A 16,125-nucleotide genomic window follows, 5' to 3' on the forward strand; every position below is an offset into this window, starting at 1 on the left:
AATGCACTCGGCTATATCTTACTAATTGTTGAGTCTTCTGACCCCAATTTATTCTAAGTTGCTTTATCTTAATTTTCTGCTTGGTTTCATTTTGTTGATTTGTATATAAATATTCAACACGAAGATCATTATCAAAGATGACTTAGTGGAGTGTTGGGAGCGTACGATGGGTTTACTTGTGGCTTTCTAATTACCACACGGAGCCAAAAGGAGACACAAGACTCTGATGCCAGTGGTACAAGTGCAATGAGAAGGGCAGTGGTGTACACACATCATTACACTCAGACAGAAGGCAAATGCATTCATCTTACTGACTGAAGGCTTTTGCACCGAAGCCTAAACGGCACTCTAGGTCTTGTAAAGGTATGCCGATTTTACACACTGAGTGCGTTTGTTGTCCCTACAGTTTGTGCATGTTAAAAATATTGCAAAAGGACACAGATGAGGTCCTGTAGCGATGAATTCTACTAATAAAATTACGATATAATGACACTGCTTGAAGAAATGCTTATATAATTAGTTTTCTTTCTGTTTTATGAGTGTGGAGTATAATTTGCAAATTAGGTCTATGTTATATATTTTGTTGACTTGTGTAGTTATATTATACCAAATATTTTCACATCAGAGAAATACTGTAATGGCAGCGTTTCATGCGGTTGCTTGTAAATGGTGCCAAATGACTGACCTCCATGCTACTTGGAGAAATTTAATTAATTTAGGTGGATGAAATGTTAATGTGTTAAGTCCTCTGTAAAATATGATTTCATCTGATAGACTTTAATCGACAACGATGGTGAAAACAACAATTCCCATGATTCCACGTCACTTCAGAAAGTCATCAATCATGTCTTTTAATATAGAGAGCCAAAGTCCCGCCCCTTCCTGTTCTGTTGCATAGGTCTAACTTCGGGGGAAAAAAATGATATATGACGTTCATCAATTTAAAAGATGATTTTAATGAGCCAAGAAAGTCACAGTTTGTGGCAAAGATAGTAACGAAACAAGTGGTGCCAGGCACAACAAACCCCACCCCTTGCACATATTTCGCCAATTATAAGTAAATGAGAAGATTTTAAAAATTCATAAAAATTTTTAACTTTGACCTACGGTTCCGAACATGTAATGAGATCCATTCTGGGTCACTGGCAATCTATACACCAAATTTGGTATGAATTAATCCAATAGTTTTGCTGCTACCGACATTTTAAATTTCGCCCACTATAAGTAAATGGGAAAAAAAAAAGAATTTTAAAATTGAACTTTGACCTACTTTTCCCAAAATGTAATGAGATCTATTCTGGGTCACTGGCAATCTATACACCAAATTTGGTTGGAATTCAAAAAATTTTGCTGCTAGAGTGTTAACAAACAAACAAACCGAACCAAAAACCATACCCCTTGCCTCCCCTTCGGGGGGCAAGGGGTATGGTTTAATGGCATTTTTGTCGCACCATCTCCATAAATGTCACCAACACCAAAACATCTGCTGTTAGGTGGAAAAGTATTAATAGAGGTGACAACCACTTTAAGTCTTAGCCATGCAAAGACATTTAGAATGTACAGTTACAATGATGTCACCTTTGCGAGTTTCAGGTGTCCAGTATTTACATTTAGGTTTACACATTTTCCAGTCTGGTGGTTTTAATACAAACTACAACTTTCTTGATATGTAGTGTTATATTTTACATTTGCAAACATCATATGTGTAAATTATGGCATATTTCCAGCAGGAAAAAAAAAATCTACTTTTATCCCACCATTGACTGTAATGCATTTTTTTCTGAATGGGACACAACTGGAAGGGGTGGGACTTCACCTCTCCCCTAGTGGCAGAAATTACTGACTATGCACTAACTTAGGTACTTATTACATCACAGTCTTCCACAGTGAATGGACTTTGTTGGTTTAAACAACTGTGTGTCTAAAAGCTCTGAAATGCACTGACTTTTTTTTTTTTTTCCATGACATGAATCACATGACTTCCTGTTGTGGGGCAAACATAAACAGTGTTCTGCATTAATAAAAAATGTTATAGTTGTGGAAGATTTTGAATGTTTATAAGTAGGTTTATGCATGAATTATGGATTACTATCAGTCAAAAAGCCGACGTCTTTTTTATGAGTTGATTACTTTATATTGCATGGGGATGGAAGGAGATTTATGTTACACCACAGAGATGTGGAACTAATGTTTATGACACCGGTTCTGTCTAAGTGCTGCATTAGTTGAGTAGAGACTGAAAAAGTGTTTTAAAGAAATTAAATTGTATAGATGTGGTTCACACATTTCTTGGTTGGTCAGTTATTTTTATTGACATTATTTGGTTTCAGGGCACATATTAAACTGCAAAAAGTGATTTGAATGCCCATTCCTGTTTAGAAGTATTAAATTAAAGCAGTCTCAATCCAAGTGGTACCATAAAAACACCATGGCAGACAGCCCTCAACACAAAAAAATGTTCTCAATAAAATGTGGAGGGTTAAAGGACATGTGATGACTTTTGCAAACAGAGCCAGATAACGATGAGTCACAGAAAATGTCTGCATTCCATTTTCAAAATAAAAAAAAAAAAACTGGACCAAATAGTGTGTGTCCTCTCAGGTCTGGAGAATATGTTATACTGGATGTTATGACACATTTTATCTTTATAAAAAAACAGGCAGTTCCTGAGACTTGGTTCTTGCACAGTCAATTCAGTACTATTTTGATCAGTTATTCAGTGTTAATCAGTGGTCAATACCTGTATGTTGGTAAGGAGAGTCTCTATTGACGATAAGCCATCGGGGAAGAGAAAAGGTGAGGGAAAGCCAGGAGGCAGAGCTTGTCCAGCCAAGGACAACCTCTCGTAGCTATCTCTTGCTGTTGGGGTGCACATAGGGTTGTCCTCTGCAGAAGAAAAAACAAAACAAAACACGAAGGAGTCATTTTTGAAGAAGTAATTTTTCATTGAAAAATCTGCAAGTTTTACATGTAGCTTACAACATAGAATTTATGACTACTCATATTGACCCTAACTCAAATTGACCCCTGTCAGAAGTGTAGTGGGAAAATCCTTTGTATTGCTTCTTCTCAAGGCCTGAGTGTGGGGTTAAACAATATCAACCGGGACATAAATCCAGCTTCCCCATTTAAGAGATGTCATGCGGACTCCAAAATCAGAAGCAGGCCCAAAGTTCGACCCCAGAGGCTCGGGCTTCCTTTGTGTACGCACGCACGGGTGCCTGTCAAACCCAAGATGACATCATCCACCATTCATCACCGGCAGAGGGGTAGGGCCCTGCCATCTGCTGTCCAGCCTCTCCACCAAGCCTCAGCGGAGGAAAGAGGAGCAGGAGAGGGAGGGAGAGAATGCAGGAGGCAAACCAACAGACACAGATAAAGTCTGGTCAAACTGTAGCAGAATGTCAGGCGCCGTTGTTTGTTGCCCCATCAGATCTGACACATGTTTTCGTCCAATGAGGTTTTATCAAGCCATCAATTTGTAAATGCTACTGTCTTGCAGAGAAACAGTTTATTAAACACTTCTGTTCTAAAATGGTCTCAGCAGGAAGTCTGCATGATCAGCTCTTTAATTGTTAATTTAATGAAAGGGGGAAAGTTTTATTTGTAATGTGGAACCCTGCCTGTGTTGTGCACAGCACCTCTCTGCACTCATCCAGTATTCATATCTGTTTATGTGGCAGACTGAATCTTGTACAAACAGCGAGTGGAGCTGAACAGCCCTGCCTCTCCCTCCCATCAATATTCACCAACGCCAGCCAAGTGCTGGGAACAGCTGGTCTTACATTAATTAGTTTAAAGTATTTATTTCACCCATCCTCAGAGCAGATTGAGCAAAAACATTGGAGATTATTTCAAGCATCTGCAAATGCCCTGGAAACATCTACGAGCCAAAAGTCGAGTGTTAGGATTCACAGTTTAGGTTTGTAATTTGGAGAATGATTTTTTTTTTTTTTTCTGAGAGGAGAAGATGGTGAAATATGCACCGCTGGTCCGTGGAGAGAGTAAACAACCTTTCTCCTTTTTCAGATGGAGTTCACTCCTGTTGATTAATTAGAATGGATGGTTGCCTAATGGATTAAAATTTGTTTATAATTTGACTTCATAAAAATAATGAATTGCCTACTTTTAAGAAGCCACTCCTGCGGTAATTTGTTTTGTTTGGTGCAGTCCTGTCTGCTTTTTGAGGTGGGCGTCTGGGTGGAGATACAAAATGCACTCTCCTTACACAGTGGCACAACATGAAAGTCCCATTTTATCTCAATAAAATAACTAATCAAAGATCAAAAGCATTACAGTTGGCTCCAGCTCAGGTTGATATAGATGTATTGCATGCATTATATGCATGCATCACCCACCTCCAATAAAATCACCATAACAACTAGAGACGTTAGTAGACCTCGGGGAAAGGTCTGCTGTTGTAGCTTTGTAATTGATTTGTACTGTAGGCACTTTGTCCCTTATTTAGTGTTGGCATTAATCATAAATCATTGCTTTAACAAACTCCGGCTTCCCACTCAGCAGGCCTCCCCTCCAACACAATGTTGGATCACACAGAATATTTGATGGCTTTGTTGCAGGGGAAACAACCTGTCATGCTCTGGGAAAAGCAAACAGCGTGTTTTGTTCGACAGACTCCAACTACAGCACCCCTTGTCAGATAACATTTCCACCAGGAGCTACGCATAAATACTGGCGTTTTTCAAAAAAAAAAAAAAAAAAAAAAAAAAAAAAGGAAATGCAAGGCTAATAAGTAACTAATTCAATCAATATAATCAAAAGTGGCTTAATGAAACTCAAATGTAAATTCTGGCGTAAAATGATCTAGATCTGTGGTTTCTGTGCTTCTAATGTTATTGCCCCCCAGCTCCCCCCTCTTTTTCCCAGTGCCTGGCTGCAAATGCTGGCATGTGTTTGCATGTTTATTTCTCACCATCGCTCCAGAATCATTGACTTCAACTTAATTACAGCGACAGGCGTTGGAGTGATGGGGGCCGGTGGAATGGAGTACTCTGTTTCCAGGTGATATTTCTCCACTAGCAAGGCTGCCAACAGCAGCTGTGACAGCCTCTTGTGCTTACCGTACGGTAAAGGTACAGTTAAGGCCCCAACTATGAAATACTGTGTGGAAAAACACTCGCAGGTCACCCCTGTCACAAATAACATTTCATGCACAACTGTTTCGGCGGATAATAGGAGCCACAAATAAAAATGGGACGCTGTAAATACAATGCATTCTGAATGAAATGCCATAATTTAAAACAACGCCCCCCTCCTCTCGCCATCCTCCTCCTCCACCCTGCTCTCAATAGCTGCAGAGGGAGTCCTTGACAGTGTGCTAGCAATGATGAATCACCTATCCAGTTAATTTTCTCACTCCTCATGTGTTGTGCTGCTAAAACAGGGGCCTAGGAATTGACTTGACAAACTATGAATGTAAAAAATATCACTTGGAGGGATCTGGGCTTATCTCCAATTTACATGTTATTAGATTTGTGTTGCAAGCGGCACTTGGACCTAGCAATGCTGAGGCAAAAAGAGATGGGGCATATGATAACCAGAGATAAAACATGTCTAAAACCCACTTGAAAGCCTTTGAAATATTTGATGGAAAGTCACAGGGAGTGGAGAGAAGCAGAGGAAACTGGCCTGATTTAAAATGTGACAGACACACATTGCAATCTGTGGTAAATCTAGAAGAAACCTTGGGAAATTTAGCTGCAATCTCTGGATAAATAGCTGTAATTGACCTTGGGAGTTGAAAATGTGCCATATGTTTCTGGTTCCTGTGTTTGAAACTGGGTCCCTCAGGACATTTCAGCTGAGTCCTCACACGAAGGCAGCGCGAGAGGGAGGAGAGGAAGACACACAAAGAGAGAGAAAGAAAGAGGACAAGAAAGATGCCAGGAATGAGAGATAGATGTTGAAGACAGAAGATGGATGGATAGATAGGTGAGGCACAGTCTGAGGAAGAGGAGGCTGGAATAGAATGGGTGTGTGGAGAATGAAAGACTGACAGAGAGGAAGAGAGATAGGAGAGAGAGGGAAAAAGAGAGCGGGAGGAGAGGTGCATTTGGCTGGCCAGTCAGTGTGATATATTGACAGGTGAAGCCTTTGTCCTTGCAAACCTGTGTTCCTCCCAGCAGGAGAAGTGAATGCTAAACCTGGAGGTTGTCAGCACAGCCAACACAAAGCAAGGACCTGCTTTTCACTGCACAATTACATTTGATTTGACCTGCCAGGGCTGCAGAGAAACCAGCCTCCTTCAAATGGAGTAGTTATGACCTCTCGGACAGCCATTAGCAGCTAACACAGCATTATTCCAGCTGCACTTAAAGCGCTAGATTTGGAAAATCTTGTCAAGGGAAATATCTGTCTTCTGGTACAGATGCAGTGATGCAGAGCTCGGCAAAAAAGAAGTTGCATGCAATTTGAGCACTTTAAAAAAACATGAGCCCGGCTTATCTTGCAAATGATGTCTGCACTTTAAAGAGCCTGTCAGACAAAATAAATTCAGCCTCTGTGATAGTTATTAAGTATTACTACAGTATGTGGAAGGTGTATTTTAATGACTGTCGATGCTATTTTGTGTCTCTTGGTTTAAAGCAAAGGCTCATATTTGCCCACTTGCAAAAGTAAGCTCATGCTTGTCAAAATCTTTTACCCAGACAGAAACATTGTTCGCAATACAACATAATCCCACTATTGGCAGGTTACATAGCAGACACACTTTCCTTGAAGTAAGTAAGAACCTGCAGACATACTGTGAGAATGTGCGTGATGATCCATACAAGACAAATTCCTTAAGAATGACTATCAGTTGCATGTGCTGTGCATATGTGCACATAATGTGCTGTACACACACTAGAAGATACAGGAAATGCATACACACAAATGCATGCATACAAAGACCAAAAAAAAAAAAAAACACACACACATACACACTCATTACACACACGCACAGCACACACACTAATGTGCCCTCATCACATTTAAGCTAATTTCCTTTTCATCACGGAGAGAGGAAAATGAGTGTTTGCCCCATCCCTGCTGGGGGACAAAGTCAAGAGCCCCGGTCGGTTTGGGCTAGATTAACAGGTAACATTTGGCTCCCACTCTCTTATCACAGCATGAAAATCAAACCGCGTGTTTTCCTCTATCGCTCTCTCTTTCTCCCCTCCCTAATGTTCCTTTCACTTAGAGATGAAATCGCTTGCTGCACAAACCCATTTGGAGAGAGGAGAGAAGGTGAGCGGGATAATCAGGCTGGCCACTGGGCCGTGTTTCCTAAATGCTCTCCAAAACATTACTGTGCACAGGCATAAAATTAGCGCCGAGACCTTAAAATGTTGACATTTAGCATGACTTTTTGGAGAGTGACACCCTCATATTTTCTTGTAGGATATCATTAAATTTCAACTGCCCTATGGCTGTGCCTTTCCATTAATAACCAATTCAGTGTGTCACTTCTTTCCCTCTCTCACTCCCTCTCTCTTGCCACCTTTTTAAAGTAATGAGTCCATTGCTTTGCCTTAATAAATTGAATCGTATTCTCAAGGCCATATGAAGATAGAGCCACAGATGGACAGGCTGCATGGAGGAAATAACCATAAATCCTTTACTGTCAGAGAAGCGGTCTGAGGTGACAAAAGAAGACAATCGCGATGCTCAATTGGGATCACACTGAGATTACAAAAGACACTGTGAAAGGTTGAATCTCACTGGTAAAACGGTCTTGCCCTGGCACAGTAGAGAATATCTTTTATTGCTTCTATTGCTAGAAACCACCCACCAGCAATCACCTTTATGACTCTAAGGATGCATGAAAATCAGAACACTCATCAAATCAGGCAAAATATTTTGCAATATACAGTATATATACAACATTACAACAGCAGACACAGAGATGGGTTTGTAATTGGGTGTCTAGAGCATACATTATAATACAGGGAAAACTATTTCATCATTTGTTCTACTGTGAACTGGAAAAAGGAAAGAAAAAAAAACAGCTAGAGTGCAAGTGATGGAGAGGAAAAAAAGAAATGGAAACAGAGAGCAAGAGGCAAGGGAGCAGAATCCGTGTTGACTTCCATTCAGGAGGAAGATATCTTGTCTTTTTATGCGGCCCATGTCATATTTATTGCATAAAGGTCAGAGTGTTCATTTGTTCAAAGTCAGCGTTTTCCCTCTCTCCTCTCCTCCATGTAATAAATGCAGGGGCTATGTCATTATCGGACCTCTGAGGATTACAGGCTTGGCTGACTGTGATGACTGCATAAAAGCATACAGGACTTTTGTTTCTACCAGCGCACACCTTCAAATGAGCTCTTAAAGCCAAGCATAGTGGAGACAAAATGGCATTTTGTAGAGAGACAATGACAGTTACAGTGGTCAAAACAAAACAGGGCGAGGTGCATAAAGGTTAGAGATCGCAGGGTTAAATCCGTGACCTCAGATTTTAGACAAAGCAGAAGGATAGGGCTTAGTTAGGAAAGAAAAACAGAAGCTAAAAGGGGAAAATGACAGGATAGCCAACTGGAATGGATTGCTGTGATTCACCTATTGACTAAGAGCCCAAATTGTCAAGCAGCTAATACTTGGAGAAGGACATCATAGTGAGGTACTTTGAAGGTGTTTAGATTGTCTTTGCATATTGACCTCTGTTGACCAGGCCCGTTTATTGACACAAGAATCCCAGAGATTAAATTGGCCTCAACTATTGATTGGGTATTTTGCCCAAATCATTTCTATTTCAGAAGGGGATCATTTGTACTGTATACCCCACTAATCTCTCTGACCCACTAATCATCAAGCCATTTATTTCTCACTCTTTGTTTAGTTCTCCTTTGTTTAGCATTTATTAATTCATTAGAGCAACTTCTCATGCAGCTTAACTTCGACAGTGACTGGGGAGCCCTGTTTCTACCCGATAGCAATGTGCATTCTGGTAAAATATGCCACCGAATATGCACCCAACATCACAATACACATGCCAATTACATATTGATAATTAAACATTCAAACAAACAAACAGAGAGGAAATCCCCCATAATCACCAGGTTTTAATGGAACAAGTATTAGCTTGGTGTGGTTGGCCAGATAGCCTGCCGCTAGATCAGAGCTTCGCAATGTTTGGGAGAAAGGGGGGGTGGGGGGTGGAGGGGGGGCACGGAGACACATTGGTGTCATTGCCTGGCATTGCAATCCTACAGGGAGAAGCTCTGCTGTTCTGAGGCTCTGTTGAGCGACTGTCGACGATGGCTGGCGCTAATCCAGACTGGATATACTGAGCTGCTTTTAAATGAAGATGAAAGAACAAAAGAAGAAATGGGAAATGTAAACTTTAAAAGGCCTGGCTTAGGAGCACTTGCTCTGTGGCTGCTTGGTGTAGAAGCTCAAAAATGGATGCAAATCCATTAGTAGTCCTGGTTTCACAGTTATAAAAATACTTAAGGGGTTTTAATAGGAGCGACGTGTTAAATGTGTGGAAATCTGTTTTGATAACATTATTCATAACACTGGCTTTGCGCTGTGTGAATTAATAACACTTCATTTACAGACGGAAGAAAGCTGGCATGGTATTTCCAGTTAAAGAGATTAATTTTTAAACACCTAATTGACAGGCTGGGGTTAGGCAGGATAAGCAACAGACTATAAGGCTGCAGCTGCAAAGTCAAGGTGACTGGAATACTCAGAGAAAGGCTTTCAAAAAGCAGAATAGAGAACAGAGAGGGAGGGAGTGAAGAGAATTAGTCCTCAAGCACTTTTCCCTCCGCCCCCTATTCTTCCTCTCTTTATTAGGAATGATTTACTTTCTCTGTGAAAGGATATAAAAGCTCAAGTATAGCGGCGTAATTATCGCAGAGTGAAAATTTAAAGGTTTGACTCACAATGTCCTCAAGTCAGCTAGCAGACTGCCAGACGATAAGAGTGACTGTGTTCAACACTCGGCATCCAATTGGTTGTGTTTTATGGGCTTTGCCAAGGAAGAGCTCGCAAACAGCACTCGGCTCTGCAAGTCTGTAAACATGATGGACTGTGGCAAACTACTAGGGCTGCTGTTTACCTTGGCAGAGCCTGGCCCTGGCATGTTGGTAGCACCACTTAATTACTGTTTACATGTAAATATTAAATTATACAAACAACCCCGCAGAATGTCTCCAAAAGTACAGAAATACATATTCAGGGTCAACCTTATCTGTCTGCAACAGTTGCCACTGCTAAGATATGTAATGTTTTGAATCACAAATTTTCTGCATTGTACATAATCTTCATAATTGTTTAATGCTGTTGTCCAAGGGCGTTCGGGTAAATATGTTTCCATAATCTGCATAATAGCAGATGCTCAGATATGTAAAACGCACCTTGTGTTCACAGAGAGCATGAACACAGAAAAATAAGGTTATTGTTCAAAACAGTTTTATCTGGAATAAGGACTGTGATCATTAATGTATCCAGTCAAGACCGATAGACGATCGCTTTGATAACGAACCTGTTTTCCTGACAGTCCAGAGCAGCATATATAGTCGAGCACTGGTGCCTAGTGTGCATCTCTGGTATGGCTGAGTAAAGCACTTGTTCATTTGCAGTGAAGGGTAACATGAAACAGGCCTCAGCCTTCTGATGGACAGGGAGATTTCACCTTCGCCAGTGAATGATAATGCATTATTAAATTTGCCTCTCTGCTCACTAGATACACTTAGCTGACCACAGCATATTTATCTCCCCATCCGAGGCTCACGTCTTGGCAGGAGAAAGCATTCTGTCACTTTTGAGGCATTTCAAAGATTAAAAAGAACCTCTCTCTTTTCAACGTCCCTAAAAGCATCCCCCCTTTTCAGTGAAATGTGATTAGCAGGAGATGGTGTCACGCAATGGAACATTCATGAGGGGGAGAACAAATATCCAAATGAACTCCCATGTCCTCGAGGAATAGCCCCTCTCTGCACCATCAGCAATCTCTCTCACATGGGCTGGGGAAATTTGATTGATCCTCTATTGAATTATTTTTTTGCACTCTTTCATTTCAACAGGACGCACTGACAAGTTGTTTGATCATAAAGCATTATTGTCTGCCAAGTCACATTTCAGGGTTGTGATGGCTAATGATCTTGCCTCCTGACTTAGAGAAAGTCAGGTAGTCAGCATGTGTTTGAAGCTCGCAACGCCAAGGACATCGGGAGGACTGAACAAAACACTATGCATTAAAGTCAGAAAGATGAAGAGAAGGAGCTTACACCGAACATATCGAACTTTTAATGATACTGTACGGAGATACCATCAATGTCAGTGAAATATTTACGGCACAAAAAAAAGGCACAAAACTGACGCTGAAACTTTTGCCTGACCCAAAGTCCCCCGACTACCTTTTTATCATTGCGAATGCTTATGCAAAGACGAAACAGAACAAAGACTACAAAGACTAGAAATCACTTTTTTTAGTCTTTTTCATCTTTTTTTCAAACTATATCCCCCCCTCTCACTACGAGCCCATCAGCAACCACAGGTCCTTGCCCAAAGCAGCTGTATGTTAATAGACTGTGACACTGTTACCTGCTCCACTTAATCATTCAGACTGTACACTGGGACTGCAGACAGTACACAGTGCACCAGCCTTAAGCACATCAACTGGGCATCTCGGCCGCTTCCTGACAAAGAAAAGGCGTGGCAAATCAGCTCTGTCCATTGTGGTCAAACTAGTGCTCAGTGCATCAACGATTGCTTTGTTGATAGCAGGTATGAAATGATGCACCTCTAGGTGACATAATACACCACAAGCATCCATTTGTGCTTGAGAGGACATTATGAGTGCATCTCCTGTTGTGTCAACACGGATATATAACGTTTACCAGGGAAGTGCCAATATCGCATTACCAGTGAATCACACGCTTTTAAAATATGGTTTACAGAATCAGTTTACATACTGTAGTCCCTGCCTCTGACTATCCTGTCAGGCGTTTTAGCTGAGCGTAAAAGAGATGTGGCATGTTTAACTGCAGTGTGAGAGCTGAGGTAAAGTGGTGAAATTTGTTGTTGGCAACACGGTTGAACTGCCACATGGTATTTACAGAAACTCTTATACTTCAATGTACATACATATGGCTTCTGTTTCAAACACCTTTTCCCCAAGGAAATAAAATGATGTCAAGTGTTTGATGTCCAAAGTAAGTTTACAGCCAAAGGCTTCCGTACCTTTCAAATTTCCCCTTGTTTGTCAGCTACCTGCTGTTTCATGAGACAGAGGCTTGTCGGAAGCTATCGCCACAGACTTTCTGTTTGAAGCAATTCAATTAGTCACATGTGAGATAACACTTAGCTTTCTACTAGCCTTTTTTCTCAAACATCATCTAATCTCCTTTTTTTCACAAGCAGAATTTGGACAAAAAATAATCAAGTTCAAACAACAGCCCAAAAAACTACCATCTGGCTACCCTGCACTGGGTGACACAACTTTGGAAAGAGTCTTTTTTAGAGGACAACAAACAGCCTTTGTCCTTCATCAGCAGAGATGACATGAAAAAGACGAGACACGTTCATAGGATATGAGTGATGTGACATTATAGTGGCAGTCTCTGAGGTGTCTGGCTATTTAAATAGCCTCCATATGAGCCGGGGCACTGCATCCTTCCTCTGCGCCTACTGTACTATCTTCCAAGAGTGCATTGCAAGAGATTAATTTAATGCTCTGCCAGGATCATAAAGATCAAACAAGTGGAGAGATATCATTAAACCATTGGAATGTTATCTCATTTATCTAAACAAACTGATGCGATGAACAAGCCTAATTAAAAAGCTCACCATAAACAAAGCTTCGGATGGCGAGGCCTCTCCCCTCTTTAACAATGGAAGACATTTATTTTATTAATCTAATGCATCATGTATCATATCATTACAGTTCAATATATCTATCATTAATTTTATTCCCTTCACTTAAAGCTTTTATTGGAATTACTTTGGTTATTAGTTGGTTCTAATGTATTGGTTACCTCTGAATCTGGCTGCTACAATCTCTCTTATCTCGCTGCATAAACCTGTGCATGTTATTCAAATTGCCTCATTTATTATGATAGCTTCCTCATGTAAATTGTGCTGACTGCTCGCCCTTGCACAGTCCTCATTAGACTAATGAAAACCTTCAAACGAAAAAACTAAACAACCTGCCAAATAAAGGTCTGGGGTTATTATGAAAATTACAACTGTGGGAGCCGGGAGAAGCTCTCTTCATTAATTCATGCTCAGCAAATTGGTAACTAATTTAGTTGCACTCCTCTGCATTAATGGGTTATTTTATAAAAATGTTTTCCACAGCCCGAGACCTCTGGTGCACACACTGGAGAGCTCAGAATCCTAATCAAGTCCAGTGACATATTAGGAATTGACAATCTCAAAGATAATACAGCGCGTGTTTGCCTGTAGATGTGTGTGGGTCAACTAGCCAGAATTGGTGTAGATGGCTGGGTCATTTGCTTTCTCCTTCAATATTGGAAAGAAATTACAGTCCATTTGTGTTGATTATCTGAGCATGGAGGAGCCACTTCAGTTTAGAAGTAAGATTTTTACCATTGAGTAAAAAAATCAGTTGATTTAGTATGTGGATTCTTGGCTAAACCTCCTGCTTTTCTGTGTTTGCACTGCTCTGTTTGTTTCACTCTCTTTGCGTCTGTCTTTATGTCTCTCTCACACATTCACACACATACACACACACACAGTTTGTGACCCATAAATTCAGCTCATGATCCTGCTAATTATTACTATTCACTGCTTCACACCCTGTGAGTGAAGGTCCAACACTGATCTTCACGTCAGCGTAGCCAACAGGGAACATACAGCCCAGTGATTTCCACAGTGGTTTTAATATCATTATCAGCCCCGCCCCACCTTGTATCACCCAGCACAGCCCGCCCCGGCTCTGCTTAAAACCTACAGAGAATACTAAAATCTATTATTTGCTTCATTTTGCATTTAATCCACAGCTGATTTATAACTGTTTCTTTCTTTTTTTTTTTTTTTACAAGCACAGCAAAATGATAATCAAATAATACCAGCAATTAATATACAATACATTTATAGCTAAGAGGTTCATGCTCAGCATCTTGAATATTTACAAGGGAGGGATGACATAAATTATGTCAAATTCCAACAGATTTTCCTTCCATCTACATTTTAGAAAGTCTTAATTTTGCATATAAAATTGGAAAACTGATATGTGTGACGGGTGACAGAAAAAATATACTGGTCCTGTAATTTCTGTAAGGTCTAAATGATTATGATTATGATTATTGTTTTGGTTGTATTTGTAAAATGATATATAATAAAATCAGGTAATGCTAGTTCTCCTGGTATTAAAATAGTTTCTTTGGTGAGGAAGTATATCAGGTGTGCAGACTTTTTTCAATTCTACTGAGTAACTATAATTCATCTTATCTTATTTCTAAGATCATTGTACTTTCTGTCATTCTCACTACCAGTTCTTTCATAAAGCAGTTCATAACACATTACCCAAATGTTTGCTCCAATTTTTTAGTTCAGCTTCTTTTGCAGACCTGCACACCTGCTGTGCTCTCCTGGAAACATTAAGTCTTGATCTTGGTCATCAGACTCAATTCCCAGTACAGAATAAAACCTGTACAGTGGAGTGCAGCTGTATGATGTAAATAACCAGGTGAGTTCCTCAGTTCCTCCTTTTCAGAGGTATCTGTAAGTGCAATTTAAGCTATTAACTAAAATGTTGTATTTATGTGAATTACCACTTTGGATTTTATTCTGTTGCATGCTTAAAAAATCTTTGTCTGTAATGTGTTGACTCACCTTTGTCAGCATGCATCCTCTTTGCTTCATGGCTCATGTCATGGGCCAGATCTCCCTCTTTCGGTCCAGGGGGAATGTTGGGAGACAGGCCTAGCAGGGCATGGTTCATGGACAGGCCATTGTGATGTGCTGCTACATGGGGGGAGAAAAAAACAGGAGATGTTTCACAGACGTATTTTATGTCAGCCGTGTACATTAAAGTAAGACGACGTAACAGTCTGTAAAGCATATGTGACGTTTCCTCTTCACCATTTATCTGTGTTGTAAGCTCATATAGAGACGTACGTATCCTGTCTGAAGAGCTTTCTGTGTGGGCTGGGGAGCTGGACACACTGCTGCTGCGGTGGGATGATGGGTGACTCCCTGGCCTCCTGTTGTCTTCTAGGGAGGGGGCAGGGGAGGGGCTGTCCGGCACACGTTCCTGCAACCCCAGCAGCCACAAAAAACACACACCAAAAATAAATATCCAGTGTAGACTAAAACATCACGCAAAAAGGATGCTCATTTATCTTTAGGGTATTGCTTTTTTTTCGCTCTGTATAAAAATTTACCTTTATGACAGAGGTGACCATTCTGGAGGGCAGGCTCTGGCCCTGTGCTGCTGCGGCCATGTTTGCTATGGTGCTGAGGTGGTTCATCTGACTCATCGCCATGGTGACAGAGGCTGGGGGCAGACTGACTGGGATCAGGGGGTGGGGCATCATCATGAAGGGGAGTTCCAGGCCTATGACATATGAAGAGGTCGTTGGTTACTCAATGATGCATATTATGACAGAGAGATTCACAGGGGAAACTTGTGAGAGTAAAAACTCCAAACCTGGTGCTGTTAAATCTGTAATTCCCACCACTGAGATACCCTTTAAACTTGCTGTCCAATAACACTAAAGCTTTACACTGCCATCCATTAGTCAAAAAAATTGAATAATTTAAATTAATCGCTTCTCGGGTATCTTTCCATGTTAGCATAATACATATAAATGTTTTACAGCATACGTTAATAATAGATACTACTGCAATAATAATAAAGAAAACGGGGATGATAACTATATACACAGTCATTCAAAGACCAAAGTTTACACAGTAATAAAGATGCATCAATTATTCTATGATGAATAAAAAGGGCACATTATGGAGATTGTCTCAATATTTACATATAAAAAATATCTCTGTAAAAACAAAGGCAATCTTGAAAGCCATTACCCAAATGACTAGTTAAATGTGCTAATGACAAACAAGTACCGCCAGACTCCAGTATGGCAATGACTTTAGGCTAATTATAGCAGCCTATATTCCAGACCAGAGAGAGAAAGAAGAAGA

The 16,125-nt window shown here is 40.5% G+C and overlaps 1 protein-coding gene across 7 annotated transcripts in view; it reads right to left on the bottom strand.

Annotated features, from left to right (window-relative positions):
- Positions 1-16,125, bottom strand: part of dachd (dachshund d) — an 89,482-nt gene that overhangs the window by 8,932 nt on the left and 64,425 nt on the right. The window contains exons 4-7 of one of the 7 annotated variants that reach the window (XM_030125159.1): positions 15,360-15,532; positions 15,094-15,229; positions 14,809-14,937; positions 2,741-2,886 (exon numbers count right to left, since the gene is read on the bottom strand). In XM_030125159.1, the coding sequence (XP_029981019.1) occupies positions 2,741-2,886; positions 14,809-14,937; positions 15,094-15,229; positions 15,360-15,532 (584 nt within the window). Of the gene's footprint in view, positions 1-2,740; positions 2,887-14,808; positions 14,941-15,057; positions 15,239-15,359; positions 15,533-16,125 lie in introns of all 7 variants that reach the window. The other 6 variants (XM_030125154.1, XM_030125156.1, XM_030125153.1 and 3 more) reach the window with 6 other exon arrangements.

This window comes from Sphaeramia orbicularis, chromosome 21 (assembly GCF_902148855.1).
Source record: "Sphaeramia orbicularis chromosome 21, fSphaOr1.1, whole genome shotgun sequence".
NCBI lineage: Eukaryota > Metazoa > Chordata > Actinopteri > Kurtiformes > Apogonidae > Sphaeramia > Sphaeramia orbicularis.